A 16055-nucleotide genomic window follows, 5' to 3' on the forward strand; every position below is an offset into this window, starting at 1 on the left:
CTTGACTTGGTCGTTCAATTTGCACGTCTAGTGTATTTGATCAGAGTGATTTTGAACAGATCCCCTTGATAGGGAGTTCACAGAACCCACCTCGCAGCAGTAAGATACGATGTCACATCTTTGACAAAGCAACCTCAAGTCGGTTGCTTGGTCGCAATTGTGACAGTGTGTGTGCTTGGCAAATCCTTTGGGCCATCCCGGGACCAGATCATTGAGGCCGCACCAGGTTTGCAGGGGCATTCGGAAGAGCTATGCTTTCTCAGCAGATGGTTATGCGATGAGGATGAGCATTGGGTTCTCTTACTTTGATCGAGTAATAGTCACTCTGGATGACCTCGATGAGTCCTCTTCGAATGCGCTTGCGAGGGTACATAATAGCAACAGTGTCACCGAGCTTCGGATGTGCTTTCGCGAAAGAGGCTCCGAGATCTTGCGTCTCAAATACAACCCAGAAAGGAGGCTTTTGAGTTAGATCAACGGCCATCAACTGGAGCGGCAAGCCATCTTCCACTTTTGCGATCTCCGCAATGAGGCACCAATGTTTGCGCGGCTCGACCACCTGCTCACTGACAAGCTTATAGTGTTCTGGGTCAAAGACTTCGGCATCTGGTAAGTCAAGGACTCTGGGGAAAGCCCTTTTATCCCTCAGGTTTGCGTATTTGGTCATCTTTGTAGCCAGAGGGGTCCATGGACAGAGGTATCCATGGAGTGAGCTATTCGAGGGATTTATTCAGTTGACTGAAAGCTGTTCCATGTTCTATTCACTGGCTCTTACAACTGGGAGTGAATGGAGAGCCCAATGTGTTGTTTGCCATGGGGTCTTAATAAAGGTAACAGCCCGCAGCAACTTCCTCGATTGAAGACTACTAAGCATCAACTTGATCTTTCTTACTCACAACAATGATTTCGATATTACAATTTAGAAGAATAATAGTATATAACTGAGGACTAGAGGAAGGAGTATCATCACGGGGAAAGGACAGTCGCGAGTCAAAAGTACGCTTTGTCGACAACTGGTGGACCGGATGGTCGAATAGGAAGAAAGGGATTCTTACCTCATGCACCACTCGAGTAGGAAGACGATCATCTCCAACTGTCTATCCTCCTTGTCATACCTTGATCTTCATTCTCCCTCCGAGTGGCGTTCTCCATGATACTAGCTTCCACTTGTTTATTGGGTCCTTTTCATCCAAGACTTTTGTCCAGGAGATGGGTTTGCTGGGCTGGTCCAATATTAATCAGTTGATGGACTCGTCTCCAACTTGGCCACCTGGACTCGCCTCGATACGAATAGTAGTCCAAACCTGACCAGCGAATCTGCGTCGTCCAACTTGCTCCATCTGTCCCCGCAATATGCACGTTTAGTGCCGTTCTTATCATCTGGATGTGTTTCTCCTCACCGTTGGGTTTGGACCTCCTTCTAGACTCCGCTTTATCTATCGATCCTCCAGTTGACAGCTGCTGTCGTTTGTTTCCGTCGACGAGAGATACGGCTGACTCCTCTTATCTATAGCTTCCGTGGATACTCGAAACCATACTTGATATGCTGTGACCGTCTCCTCATTTCCGACTTTGCCTTTATCATCTCTCCTTTACCAAGGAGACCTCCGACATCTCATCACCGTGCTTGTCCATGATTATCTATAACGTGTCCGGATCCATGTTGACAACACATCCTTGGGCATGGAAAGCATTAAGATCCCGCCCCCTTCGGCAATCATAGACCATCCTTCTCCCGTGTCTTCCTCTATCAGTCCCCGTCAACCAACTTCTTCTACCAGGAAAACCACGCCACCAGAGAGACCTACCACAAAATTAACTGCCAACAGGCCCAAGCAGTCCAAGAGTCGTAATGGTACTGTGTTTCTCAGTCGTTTGTTCAGAAAGCTCGCTCATTCATGCCCATACGAGCGTGGAGTGCACTCAAACTAGGACCTGCGCAGAGCGCTGACATTTCCTTGACTTACTGGATGATACGCTAGGCTGCATCACCTGCAAGACGAAGCGGTTGAAATGTGACGAGTCAAAGCCCACTTGTCTCCAATGCAAAAAGCGCAATGTGGAGTGTGGAGGGTACCAGAAGAATTTCAAATGGCGCCCATTCGAAGAGACCAACGTGATTGGCAGGTGTTCGAATACTAAACCTAGGAAAAGTAAGTGCAAAGATATCGGCCTATCATATTTTTTTTATTCCCCTTTTGAAGAGTTAGTACTGATGTTCTTCAGCTGAATATCATTCGTCAGGAATAGCCTCTCGAAGGCAAAGCTGCGATACTTCTACTACGCAAGCAGACAAGGGTCAGCCATTGCCGTCAACGAGGGCTCAAATATCTGCACCAGCGGCATCTTCTGCTGATTTGAATGACTCTGCGTCAGCTCACCTGCTGCAGCTAGATGAACTGTTTATGAGCAATCCAAGCAGGCTTTCAGATTTCCAAGATGACCTGCCGCCCTGGAACAGAGATCCATCAGATGCAAGCCTCGACGGAAAATACTCTACACCTGAGCTTACCGATATTTCGCCAATAGAACCGTTCTCATGGCTCTCTGATCTTGTACCTTCTCCTGCAGAGATACAATCGCCTTCAAAGCGGATATTGCCCAAATCTACCTCACATGATCTAAATCTGGGATCTGATGAAATAAGTTTTGCCGCCCTTCTCGAACAAGATCACGAGGATATAGAGGACATAGTCCGCCAATCAGAAGAAACTGACGAGGATCGGGGTTCCATATCCTCTGGAGCCATGGCCGGGATGTCTAGACTCTCCAGGGGTCCAAGTCTAAGTTCTGCAAGCCCAGAAATGTTGGTGCTCCATTTTGACCAGTTCACCTGTGGAATCCTGTCGGTCAAGGATGGATCTCAAGAGAATCCGTGGAGAACTTTGATATGGCCGCTGGCCAAGGAAACGCCAGCCTTGTACCACGCCATCTTCGCCCTGGCAGCGTTTCATTCTAGCAAGACAAACACCGCACTCAGAGTTCATGGAGTGGACCATATGCGACAGAGTATCACCTGCATGGTGCAAGATATACAGAGTATGCGAACAGACGCTGCATTAGCTACAAGCCTTGCGCTGGCTTTTGCAGATACCTGGGACCAACATACTCGCACTTGTATCCAGCATTTACGCGGAGCTAAAGCTCTAGTCGCGCAAGTGGTGGCCGTTGCAGCCCAACGTCCAGAAGATATAGACAGAACTCGATTCCTGTACCACACATGGCTCTATATGGACGTCATAGCACGCCTGACCTCGCGAGAGGATGAAGGAGACCCATTAATGGATGTCTCTATCTTCCAACAGCCCAAAGATGCAGTGCATGAAATTGATCCTTTGATGGGCTGCGCCACAACTCTTTTCCCGCTCATTGACCGAGTTGCTAGGTTGATTCAGCGCGTTCGGAAGACGGAGTCAAATTCAATCTCCCTAGTTTCCCAGGCCATTGATCTTAAACGTTTGGTAGAGCAATGGGAACCACCGGATTGGTTCGAGCCCCCTGAGTACCCGACGTCCGAGGTACAGCATAGTATCCAAATGGCACATGCTTACCGCTGGGCGACGTTGTTGTATCTACACCAGGCAGTCCCAGAGATGCCGTCCGAGCCAGCCTCCGCGCTGGCTAAACGGACTCTGATGTTGCTGGCCACGGTCCCACCCAGCTCTCGAACAACTATTATCCAGATGTTTCCGCTTTTAGCTGCGGGCTGCGAAGCTGAACCGGGAGAGGACCGTGAATGGGTGTTGAATCGATGGGCCGCCATCCAGTCTCGTCTCATGCTGGGATCGATTGACCGATGCATCGAAGTAGTCAAGGAGGTTTGGACTCGTCGCGACTCTTTTGAGAATCTTACAAAAACCCGTTTAGCACGAGGGTCAGCCGGCATTAGCTCTTGCAGAAGAGGATCATTTGCAGTTGAGGCAGATGAACCGATGAATTACCAAGCCTTGTCAAATCGAGCAGTATCCTCCAGGCTATTGTCTGGGGGCCCTCGCAGAGGTTCCGGGGTGTCACCCTTGGAGAACATCGAGTTCGAGCAGACGGTCAGAGGGAGATTACATTGGGTCAATGTCATGCAAAAATGGGGTTGGGAGGGTAAGTTTTGTGCCTGACAGCTGAAATTCCTTCTTTCTTCCATACTTTTTATGCTTCTTGCGTTTACGTGAACGCATACTGATTTAAGTTTGCAGTATTTCTGGGATAGAAACCGTCCAATCTAACACGATTTGTGCTTCTTCTTGTCTGCCCCACTGCTGCTGGCTCGGATCCGCATTTTGTGGTCTCTTAACTCCTGGCGCGCTGGCTGGATTGCTCTTGATTTGATCCGCCCTTCGTCTTCCGTCTGAGGCGCATCAACATTGGCATGAGCAAGGTATGATTGGAGAGAAGCCAAATATGATTCGAGGTCACTCGTGATAGTAACGGTGGTCATTTTGGACGACTGTCTTTCTGATGGATTTATTTGAGTAGCTGGATGTTAGTGTTTGGAGCGATATGCACCTGGGATTATGTCTTCAATGGCTTCTGTTACAAGCTATCGCTTTGCCTGATTAGCATGGTGTTTGGATTTGTCGCAAGGAAGGGTTTGAAGCATAGTGCGCGGATAGCAATACGGACATGGCTCTGATAGTAATACCGCGTAGGGTTTGATCAGTTGAAATGGCGAATTTTGAGTATACAGAGTATACGTTCGATTTGATGCTTAGGAGGCGAGGGCGAGTCGTCTTTGAGTAGCTGCGTTGGGTGTGGCGCATGGGCTATACCAGCACAGGGCTTTCAGCAGGTCTCGCCTTGGAAACTGAGGGGTTTTTGCAGGGGCACAAGCGCGATGGAGACCTGCATTGGTGCTTGATGATGTTCTGGGTGGTTTGCTGAAAAATCCGTCTGTTGACTGAATGCTGTGGTGTCGAGATTGGTGACAAGCGATAAGGAAGGGGGAGAGATAGTGGGGGACCGGGGGGGGCCTTTGTCCTACTAAGTATTCCCCCAAACCGATGGAGTCATTTCATTGAAAATGGTGTTTTGAGGCGGCTCAGACCAAGAGAGAAGGGATTTGCATGCTGCATCCAGGCTGAGCAAGTCAATCCCTAGCTAGAGCTGCTGGTTCTTGATACCTCCCTTGGGCGCTTGGCGGGGTAGGCTGAGGGGCACCAGAGCGCAGACTAGCGTAAATCGTAATAGAAGATGCCTACTCCATACTCCATAGTAGTAGGAGCTGTTCTGTTAGAACTTAGATTGCAACGCGAGTGGAACGATTAACCTATCCAGGAAAAAATGCCCAGTACCTATCAGTAATCACTTTCCATCCGAACCCTCCCCTCATGGATTTGGAGATGGAGATGGAGATGGACCTATGATTCAGCATTCACTCTGATTACTATTATCGTCCCTTATCCGAGCGATGAAGCACAATCTCCAGATAGTTAGATAACCCGCTGCAGGAATCGTATCCGACAGAGAGCACTCCCAGTCTGGCAACACAATCCACGTACTATCTTCTTGTCGTAGAGAGATGTAGACAATGCCGAATCTGACCCTGAACATCCCAAGATGTATATAATCAATGCCCCCAAGCTCTTTGTAGAACCATTCTCATTGATTATAGACTCAGTTCATATACGACTTCACCAAGATGGCCACCCCCTTCAGCTACCACGCCAAAGCCCAATCCACCTTCAAGCCTCCCCTGATCGCAAACAACAACGCGTTCCTGGGTGATGTATACTCAAGGTAGCAACCTCCGCCTCCCCCCCCCTCCCCCCCGGGGCCATCTCCTACAATCCCACGTACTTCATGGGCACCCAGGAAGAAAAAGAAAAAAAAGAACAAAAGCTGATAAACCCACCAGCGAAAAAGAAAATCCCGACAAGCCCATCTCGGCGGGCTTCTACCGGCTGGAAAAGGGTACCCCGCTGGTGTACGAGTACACCTACGACGAGATGAAGATCATCCTGGAGGGCCAGTTTGAGATTTCCGACGAGACGGGGCAGAAGGTGACGGCGTCGCCTGGGGATGTGTTTTATTTTCCCAAGGGGGCGAAGATTACCTTTACGACGGAGTCGTATGGGTTGGCTTTCTATGTAGGTTTTTTTTTTTTTTTTTTTTTTTTTTTTTTTTTTACGTTGCGAGGGTGTGGTTGTGTTTGGATGGTTGCTGATTGACTATAACTCTATATAGACTGGGCAGAGGAAACAGGGCGCGGCTTAGGTTAGATCAGGAATTCATTGTTGTTTGGGAGTATCATTCATGAAGAAGAAAGAAATCTACTGAATGTGATATAAAAGTCGAGGATTGGACAATGGAACTTCTTCTGGTGTTGATATTGATAAGTTCACTGTTCAGTACCCCGTAAGATACTTCGTACCGTGGTAATACTCGGGAGTGAGAATTTCGGTACCAGGGAATTGCCAGTCTCAAAAGGGTAATTTGCTTACGGGGCGATGGACCTGATCCGGATTGTTTACTGTGCAAAAACCTGCTCCCATGCTTTGTTTACTTGGAAGTGCTTCATCGCTGAGTCGGTGGTACGAAGGAATTATGATTTTGGCTGCTTTAGACTCTAGTAGTATCCCTGGTGATCATATAGAATGTCCAACAAAGAATGGGAATTGTCTTACTCTGGCAAGGTCATTGTTGGGATAAACAAAGAAGATGAAACCCTCCAAACTCCGATCAGATCTCATCCAGATCCTTTTGTGATTGACGATCCAACCCGCTCTGTCCAACAGGAGAATACTTTAGAGCCCAGGTGGAGGATGACATGCAGGATGCACTTCATCCCACTAGAGAAGAACAGATCCTGGCACACGGCTGTATCTTGTCTGAGCACTTGAAGAGTTAAGACTGAGACTTGCACCCGAGGATGGAGACGCTATGGTCCCTCCTGCTCCATTTCACAGCCATCGCACTCCAATCACACGCGCCGGCGACTCCGATAAACTCAACGCCCCTGGAATCAAGGCAGAAGCTCAAAATGTAAATCGGTGCTCGTCGTCATCGGGGGGGATCTTGAGGGATCGCAGCCTTATGCCTTGGACAAGGGAGTTACCGGGGCAACTCCACTATCTAGGTCGTCGCACAGACCGCAGAGGGGGGGAGGGATCGAAATGACTCCAGTGGCCCTGAAGCTTCTCGTTGGTTGAACCCGAGACAGATCCAAGTGGATGAGATGAGTGGCTGGCTGTTCATCATCCCGGACTTGACTAGATACTAGCAATGATTAGTGGATAGTAATAGAGATTCAGCTGAAGGTGTACCGGAGTATCGAGAAGATAGACTCAAAGTCTCTCTCTGCATCTGGCCTGCAATGCGGTGGATAATCGAATAATGGACTGGATATAGCCATGGAGTAAAAGTAAGGATGCATGTCTGATCTATAATTCCACAACGTTCTCTGCAGCAAACGCAAATCACGTTTTTCTGCCTCGTGCTGCTTGTTTCATCCTGCTCTTGTTTTCTCCTCCATTCTTCTTTCTCTCTCTATTTCTTTCTTCCCTCTCTTCTCCTTCCCTCACTAGCGAAACACAGCCATTATCGCCGTTTCCTTCAACTGACTGAAACTAGTACCAGTAGATACCTGCTAGTTCCCTTTCCTTGAGCATCCCCCCTGGGAGTGGCTGATCTCTTTTTTCTTGACTTCATTCCATCGTCGCCTCTCCCTACCTGTCTCCTTCATATCGCTTTTCGCAGCTTCTTCCTTGTCTCTAACTTACTTTTCTTTTCTTTTTCCTTCTCTCCTGGGCCCCCCACCGACCGACGCGTCCGGCAGGTTTCACTCCACTACGTCGGCGGAGGAGTCTCTCCTTGACCCTGATCAACCCTCGACCACATCGTCGAGGTCAAACCACCTTGGTCATCCCGCTCCGGGTGAATTTTCCGAGATCATTTTTTGCTTCTTTTTAATTCGTCCATCCGACTCGCTTCCTTCGCTCAACCATGATGACTCTCGATGGCCCGCGCGACTCGCCAGAGCGTCATGGTCTCCGTCTTCCACACCCCCCTCCGCTGTTGCATACCCGCTCGGGCAACGAACCCTTTGATCGCCCCTCCACACCCGCAGAAAATGGCTTCACCAGTCCTGCCCAAACCCCGCAGGGCAGCCCGAGCAAGAACAGATTGCCCCCCGGCGCCAATGACCTGCCCAACGTCTTCGAGAAAGCAATGAAGCTCACCCCCTCCTCCCCGACCAAGAATACCTACAACCACTACAACCACCCCATGTTTGCTCAACCAAAGCCATCGCTGGAGGATTTCAGCGAGAGTGTTATCCGTCAGCCTCCTGGAAGCCCCACGCGGAAGGCCAATAAAGAGAATACACCCCCGAGTCCGTTGAAGTTGACCAAGGATCTGGGACCCAACCCCACTGCGGCGGCGATCTCTCGTCATGAACCATACCAGCAGAGAGATTTGGATACTCTGTCACGACGCCAAGTGCAGATGCGCGGGTTGACCCCAGAGGAGATGGAAAAGTTGCAGAACCCAAGAGTCAAACGCTTAGTCAACGTGACTCAACTATGTACGTGGATTATGTTTAGGTGTTCTCTTGGACGAGATGGAGCAGTTCCTCGAAGGCTCCAATAGTGCTAACACCGGGGATGTGTCTAGATTTCCTCGACCATTACTTTGACCTTCTGAGTTACGTTCACAACCGCCAGACTCGCTATTCCCAGTTCCGAGCGGCATACCCCGATCCTCCCGCAACCCCGATTGACGATTACGAGCCGGCTCTCCTCAAATATCTGGGTCGCGAACGCGCTCATCTCCGCAAGCGTCGTACCCGTCTCCGCCAACACGACTTCCAGATCTTGACTCAAGTCGGCCAGGGTGGTTATGGACAGGTGTACCTGGCGCAAAAGAAGGATACCCGGGAAGTGTGTGCATTGAAGGTCATGAGCAAGAAACTCTTGTTCAAACTCGATGAGATCCGCCATATTTTGACGGAGCGGGACATCCTGACTGCAGCCAAGAGCGAATGGCTCGTCAAGCTGCTCTACGCGTTCCAGGATGATGATCAGATCTATCTTGCTATGGAGTACGTGCCGGGTGGAGACTTCCGCACCTTACTCAACAATACCGGCGTTCTGCATAACCGTCATGCTCGCTTCTACATTGCAGAGATGTTCAGCTGCATTGACGCTCTCCATGCGCTCGGCTACATCCATCGCGATCTCAAACCAGAAAACTTTCTGATCGACTCCACCGGCCATGTGAAATTGACGGACTTTGGCTTGGCCGCCGGAATGCTGAATCCGGGAAAGATCGAGTCTATGCGGGTGAAGTTAGAGGAAGTGGGCAACACTCCAGTGCCTTTCGGTCGCCCGATGGAGCAGAGAACCGCTGCCGAGCGCCGTCAGGGATACCGTTCGCTCCGGGAGCGGCAGGTCAACTATGCCAAGTCGATCGTCGGATCGCCGGATTACATGGCCCCTGAAGTGCTGAAGGGTGAAGAATACGACTTTACCGTTGACTACTGGAGCTTGGGATGCATGCTTTTTGAAGCATTGGCGGGGTATCCTCCCTTTGCAGGCGCTACGGTGGACGAGACTTGGCAGAATCTGAAGAACTGGCAGAAGGTCCTCCGGAAGCCTGTGTACGAGGACCCCAACTACTTCTTGTCGCGACGGACCTGGGGCCTCATCACCAAGCTAGTGGCATCCAAGGAGAACCGAGCCAAGAGCATTCAGGAGATCCATGCGCATGACTACTTCAGCGAGGTTGACTTTACTCGCCTGCGGGAGCAAAAGGCGCCGTTTGTGCCCGAGCTGGACTCCGAGACCGACGCTGGATACTTTGACGATTTCACCAACGAAGCGGATATGGCCAAGTACAAGGAGGTCCATGATAAACAGCGAGCGTTGGAGGAGATGGCGGAAAGAGACGAGAAGATGGGCAAGGGCTTGTTCGTCGGGTTCACATTCCGGTATGTTTGCGTCCAAAGATTTTGATTCCGATAAAGTTTTGTGTTTTCTAACGTGCCCCGACAGTCACCGAAAACCTGCAGTGGACGGAGCAGGCCGGGGCTCGCCGCGCAAGGCGATTGCAACCGATGGATCGTTTGGAACGATGTTCTAGCCCCTTGCACCTTTTCTTTTCTTCTTTCGGACGTAAGCTGGCAACGAGCTGGATCTCGAATCGGCCATGACCACACTGATTTTGCAGCTTTATGAGCGGACGCGTCTCCTGATGATTTTCTGTATGCATTGAGTTCCACAACGGTCACCCCGATAAGGCTGGGATACATGGGCTGGAGTTGTGAGTGTATTGATTATTGCTTGTATGATACATAGAGAGAGCCCGAGAGGCGTCTTGAGTAGGAGTCCGGTTGAAATCAGAGTACACTTCGGTTGTTCTTGCTCGTGTATGTTAAAGCGGTATATTGTTTAATCGACATCCAACTGGTGCACCATCTTGAGGATCTCCGACTCGTTATCCCCGATCACTGCCTTGCCATGTGTCCAGTCCACAGTCTGCCCTTGTCAGTAAACCATACGCACAACCGTCCGAAGGCCGACGGCCCAGGCCCAGGCCCAGAACAGAAGAATAAGAAGAAGAGGAGAAACATACCACCGGCTTCACAAACCGCGCCTGATCCTTCTTGAACAACTCCAACGCATCCTGCGCATCCTTCGCCCCCGTCACAATCTGCGACGCCTTCACCCCGCCGCCCACATAGTCCAGGATATTCCGCAGCTGGTCCGCCGTCGGCGCCGCGGTCGTCACCTCCAGCGAGAACTCGCCGCGCTGCCGCTTCGCGTGCTCCAGGTAGTCGCTGGCCTGGTCCTCGGTCGCGGTCTCGGAGGCGATCGACGCGGCTTGCTTGAGGATCGTGTGTGCGCGCTGCGAGGAGGCTAGGCTCGGGCTGTGGAAGAGGGTGATTGGGTCGATGGATTTGGGCTGGCAGGGAAGGCCGGGGAAGGTTGTCTTGTTAGTTGATGTTGAAACTTGAGGGCTTGATTTGGGGGTGGTTGTGGAGGAGATTGGGGCTTGAAGGGGATGGGTACTTACGAAGCGGAAGACCATTTTGGCGGGTTTTTGTTTGGGAGGTGTTGGTGGTTAGTTTGGGTGGTTTGAGGTAAATTGATGAGCTTTGTTGGAGTCGCTGAGGTTGTTAGGAGTGAGAACGGGTTAGGTCGAAGGGGGAGTAGCTGAGTATTACGTCATTATATCGTGGTTTGGCTTGGCTACTTATTATTCACGGCGCGGCGGGCGGAATATCTACACATTTCAGGGGATTTTGCAATGGTTCGTTGTTTTAAGGGTATAGGTATTGTTGGATTCATATTTACAGTCGATATATATTCATAAAGGCGTTGATGAAAAAAAAAAAAAAATAGGGCATCACCATCCAAAGGTTTCCACATGTAGGTATATCCCCTGCGCTCCTGTGCCTTTGTGCACTGCCCGTTCGTCGCTGAGGTAGACCACGCTCCGGCGTACGTCATCCGAGAGTCCCTCTGGTCCGCAGACGACGACGGCGCTCTCGCCTTCGGCCTTCTCGAGGACCTTGCGGATGATGGTGCGGGGCTGGGGTCGCCCGGAGAGAAGGTTGAGGGGTTGCGATTGTGATGATGATTCGGGCTTGGGTTTTTCGTCTGCCGCAGCGCTAGGCGTTGCTGCTGCTGGCTCTGAAGGTCGCGCTGCCGCGCTGTGTCCCGAGCAGGTACATTTATGCTCGGTGATTTCATCCTCGTCTTCCACTGCCGCGGTGCAGCAGCAGCCGCCGCCAGGTAGGCAGCCGGTGGCCTGTTCGCTTGAACTTGTCCCCGAGATTGAGCGGATAGAGACGTTGTCCTTTTCCCAAGATTTGTCGTTTCGAGTCTCGATGATCTTGGGGGATTCGGTGGGTTGGGATTGCGGTGGGAGACAGGCCGTCTTCTGGGGGAGCTGCTCCAGCTTCTCATCGCAAGTAATATAGATGCTCACGTCGATTTCTCTGATCAAATCCGGCTGGACTCGCTGGCACTCTTTGACGTCCGATAAGACTGACTGGATTTGTGTTTCGAACCAGCTGAGCTGGGCACGAGACTTGACCACCCATACAAATCGGATGCGCTTGGTTGCGACAAGGCGGCTGCGTGTTGCTTTCCCGGAGGCTCCGCTGCTTTGTAGACATTCTGTCTTCCATCCGGCAACGATGTCTCGAAGCAAGGGAATGACGAAAGTCGCTCCCATACCACCCGCGAGTAGAACGACGCTGTCAAATTGCGTGAGGGGTCGGATGGTCCCATATGGACCGTCGATGAAGACCGTACGCGGCCGTTGCGCAGATGAAGTTTCTCCGGAGCCAAGGATGTGGTGGTGCTTGGACGCATACCGAAAGAATCGTCGTGTACCACCCTTCTCGGCTCGTACCAGAAATTCCATCTTGTTGTCCTCGGGAATCGAAGCAATGGTGAACGGGTGGCTCTGCAAGGGCACCACTGAATGACAAGTGAGGAATACGTGCTGCCCAGCCTTCCACCCTACACCAGGGTTCTCGATGGTGACCCGAGTCACGTTTCCCGGTAATGGCGTAAAAGTGGCGCGATTGGCCCAGAGAGAATGCTGCTTCGGCTTCGAGGGATGGAAAATTGAAAGGTTGGCGTACGTTGCCCACGCATACCGAGCCACTCGATCAAAAACTAGGAATCCTATCGGCATCCACACCCAGACCTTAACTTCGTCCGGTGCATGAAGCCAGACAGCAGCGATGAATCCAACAAAGGTGACTAGATGCTGTAAAACAAATAGCTCGTAGCTCAGTCGTCTGACTGGCGCCGCAGATGAAATGACAATGAATGTCAGGATGCACCATGCAGCAAAGCCTCTTTGCGTAAGCACATCATTCTGCAGCTGATAGGTGATGTAGTCGTATCGACCCCAGCTTCGGAACCAGAAGCCCATGTGGATCGTCGCTGTCAACCACAGAGTCCGAGAGATCCAGCGATGGAACCAATTCAGACGTTCGTAGCTCATACCTACGAACATGCCGATAAGGTTTTGTCTTCCCGCCAGCAGAAAGATCAAGGGTAATTGAGCGATGGTGACAAAGCCGGTCCGATAACCGACGTTTTCCCATTTCCATTGGTCCATTGTATCTAATTTGTAGAAGCAGAACACGAGGACCACCACGAGGTTGGCCAGAATGATGGCCACAGGGCCCAGGGGAGCAAAGTGAAAAGATCGACCGCGAATGGTCACTGGAGGTAGAGTCGCATAGCTGGCTTCGCGGACTATGGCAGTTACTGTGGCATAGGATCTGAATAGTAGCGATTTTGGTTTTGACGGGGTAAGGGTCGAGTCGCGCAACCTTGATAGAGTGAGTGAGTTGGCTTCGTAAAGGGGCACCTCCGTCTATAATTGGGAAATTCACCTTTGATATGCTAAGAAGCGGTTGAGCAGGTTCACAACTGTTCCAGCAGCAATGGCGCTCCCAACAACGGCCCAGTACATTCGCTGGACATAGAACAGGTCGGGTTCCCCATCGCCCATGGACATATGGGAGTGGTCCATGCCACTCATATCCATGCCATCCATGTCCATGATGAAGAAGCTGTTGGTAGGTCTGGGGTCTAGTTTAATGTAGGGGCTGGTTGCGACAGTCGTGATCAATTTGTGCTGTATAGCACAGGATTTCTTGATTCGCACTGAATGTGAGGGGATTCAATTCTCATGGCTGGCTTCACTGCGACGCTTGCCTATGGTTTAATCTGATGTGATAGTGTGTATTTGCTGTGACTGTCTGGCTGTTGGGACAGTCTCGAACTTTCCAACAATGCGAGACTCGATCAGGCGTGCTCAGAAGGCACTCCCTTGCCAGCACGATGGACTGATAGATAGATAGGGTGAAGGTGAGTAGATAAGACGAGACTACGGATACTGTCTGATGCAAAAGAAAACCTGATATCTTGTATTTTTAATTCACATCCGAAATACTCATGCGTGTACTCTGTACGTACACTAATAATTAATCTGCTCATTCTGTGACCCGCTCAATCTGCCTAGGTTCTGGATGCGACACCAACCTCGGTGCTGATTGGCCCCACCCGCTGGAAATGTGCTCAACCCGCCCACCCACACCAGCGAGAGAAACATGCTCAGACATCCCGCCCTCCTTACAGTTTCTGGATGTGCGGAATTGAAAATGTGCTCAAGACTAGCGTGTTTGGCCAACGGTCTTGGCCTGTCTGGAAATTCAATTCTTGGATCCATTATTCCAGCGACGATGGTTTGCTTTAAAGTTGGCGTCGTCTCCGTCATCGTGTCAAGGCCATTGCCACACAACACAACTATACGGTCTCTCCCGTTGTCACTATCTTCAACCTCCCGCCGCGATAGATAACGTCCATTCCCGCAATATCCTCAAGGTTGGAGGAGCACCGATCAAATTCGCAAGCACCATCGTCTAAGCATCAACGGACACGAACATGGATCACTCCAGTCACTCAGGCATGTCGTCCTCTTCGACCATGACCATGCCTATGGTCTTCACCAACGCTCACGACACCCCGCTATACTCCTCGGCATGGACACCAGCTTCCAATGGTGCTTACGCGGGCACTTGCATCTTCCTCATCATCCTCGCCATTATCAATCGCTGTCTGGTCGCGTTCAAGGCCTACCTGGAGCACTACTGGTTGGCTGCTTACCTCAATCGCCGCTATGTTGCCATTGCCGGGAAGACATCTGAAGCAGGCCGGATAGACGCGGATCCGGACGCAAAAATGGCTTCTCTGGTGACTGCGCAGGGCGTGGAAGAGTCGGTCAAGGTGGTGCGTCGCGTTTCACGAGGGACTGTCCCCTGGAGGTTCAGTGTCGATGTCCCGCGCGCAGCCATCTTTCTGTGTATCACAGGCGTGTCATATCTACTGTATGTTGCTGACCACCCTCTCACAAATTCGTCACCAAGGGCAATTTACTGACGTGTGCTTGCAGCATGTTAGCGGTGATGACCTTTAACATTGGATATTTCTGCTCCGTCCTGGCTGGTGCTTTCCTGGGAGAGCTTGCCGTTGGACGGTTTATCCAATGGAACGAGCACGACCACTGAAATGACATTTGATGCTATTTGATTTTCGGGTTTGGGATTAGCAACGGCGTTCTGGGGATTACAACAGCATTCATGGCGTCGTCAGCGTTGGGTTTTCGACTGAGATTTCGATATGACTTCAACGTTGGCTATCATTTATATTACATACTTCTACTTCTCAAGAGGATCGACGACCGACGGGATTTAATAATCATACTTTTCGGCAGTTATCCCATTATATATGACCATTTGCACAATCATCAGGAGGAGCTTGTCTTCTCATCGAGTAGCAAGCTCTCTATCTACCCCATAGCATTATATCCAGTCCCCAATGTGTTGATATGAAGAAATACATCCTTAGGTAAAGATTGAATCCCAATTGCTATCTACCTAGGTCATATCGCGTGATACTTCCCTCCTTGGCAATGTATGGCGAATGGCGATGGTTCCCCTCTTACTCCGTATGTCCTGATTATCTCCGGATCCAAATGCTTCGAGCTTGACGGCTTTCGGCAGGTGCAACCTGTAAGGCTGTAGCTAAGTTGACGATTAGTTATTGGACAATCCACCAGTACCGACTACCAAGTACCAAGGAATTGTGCAGTTTACGGACGCTAGTCCTTATATGGTTAAATAATCTGCTCATTTTTGCTCAGAATTGAGAGGGAAATCAGAGACATGATTCGTCAGAGCTTTTCTGAGGGGAAGCTAAGTCTGAGATACAATGCGCCAAGCCAGCTCATTGATTCATGGTCAATCCCCTGCTCCCTGGATAATGTCATGATAGAACTGAAAAAAAAAGCATCATCCACCACAATTCATGATGCAGGGAGTGGAAATCAAGCCTAGATCTCCAGAATCGGTCTCATGTGGACTTGGACCCCTGGCTACAGGTAACTGCGGGTATTCTGTATAACCATCTACATTGATTGAATGTTAGGTTGTGTAACCGGGGATATAAAGAGTGGACATCCCGCGCTGCGACGCTGGGAGACGAAAATACATCATTGCTTTAATTGTAGCAGGCCTTCCACTCTCTCTTCTTTTC

General features: G+C 50.5%; 6 protein-coding genes across 6 annotated transcripts, besides 2 other annotated features; 4 read left to right on the forward strand and 2 right to left on the reverse strand.

Annotated features, from left to right (window-relative positions):
- Positions 1-1683: 1683 nt before the first annotated feature.
- Positions 1684-4112, forward strand: ACLA_097570 (Zn(II)2Cys6 transcription factor; the record flags this gene model as incomplete). The annotated part of the gene is made up of 3 exons (XM_001270241.1): positions 1684-1855; positions 1983-2153; positions 2227-4112. The coding sequence occupies 3 exons, from the start codon at positions 1684-1686 to the stop codon at positions 4110-4112; spliced, it is 2229 nt and encodes a 742-aa protein (XP_001270242.1).
- A 1520-nt stretch (positions 4113-5632) lies between these two features.
- Positions 5633-6207, forward strand: ACLA_097580 (cupin domain-containing protein; the record flags this gene model as incomplete). The annotated part of the gene is made up of 3 exons (XM_001270242.1): positions 5633-5730; positions 5849-6080; positions 6178-6207. 3 exons carry the CDS (start codon positions 5633-5635, stop codon positions 6205-6207), a joined length of 360 nt encoding a protein of 119 aa, XP_001270243.1.
- Positions 6086-6118: a microsatellite.
- Positions 6086-6119: a microsatellite.
- Positions 6208-7938: 1731 nt separating the features above from the next.
- On the forward strand, positions 7939-10071 carry ACLA_097590 (serine/threonine-protein kinase; the record flags this gene model as incomplete). Its single annotated transcript, XM_001270243.1, has 3 exons — positions 7939-8515; positions 8605-9919; positions 9984-10071. The coding sequence occupies 3 exons, from the start codon at positions 7939-7941 to the stop codon at positions 10069-10071; spliced, it is 1980 nt and encodes a 659-aa protein (XP_001270244.1).
- A 308-nt stretch (positions 10072-10379) lies between these two features.
- ACLA_097600 (uncharacterized protein) lies at positions 10380-11019 on the reverse strand (the record flags this gene model as incomplete). Its single annotated transcript, XM_001270244.1, has 2 exons — positions 10380-10466; positions 10564-11019. 2 exons carry the CDS (start codon positions 11017-11019, stop codon positions 10380-10382), a joined length of 543 nt encoding a protein of 180 aa, XP_001270245.1.
- A 318-nt stretch (positions 11020-11337) lies between these two features.
- Positions 11338-13521, reverse strand: ACLA_097610 (ferric reductase family protein; the record flags this gene model as incomplete). Its single annotated transcript, XM_001270245.1, has 2 exons — positions 11338-13288; positions 13352-13521. The coding sequence occupies 2 exons, from the start codon at positions 13519-13521 to the stop codon at positions 11338-11340; spliced, it is 2121 nt and encodes a 706-aa protein (XP_001270246.1).
- Positions 13522-14405: 884 nt separating this feature from the next.
- ACLA_097620 (copper transporter family protein) lies at positions 14406-15028 on the forward strand (the record flags this gene model as incomplete). Its single annotated transcript, XM_001270246.1, has 2 exons — positions 14406-14848; positions 14914-15028. The coding sequence occupies 2 exons, from the start codon at positions 14406-14408 to the stop codon at positions 15026-15028; spliced, it is 558 nt and encodes a 185-aa protein (XP_001270247.1).
- Positions 15029-16055: the final 1027 nt, after the last annotated feature.

Source organism: Aspergillus clavatus, genomic scaffold (genome assembly GCF_000002715.2).
Source record: "Aspergillus clavatus NRRL 1 1099423829804 genomic scaffold, whole genome shotgun sequence".
NCBI classification, from domain to species: domain Eukaryota; kingdom Fungi; phylum Ascomycota; class Eurotiomycetes; order Eurotiales; family Aspergillaceae; genus Aspergillus; species Aspergillus clavatus.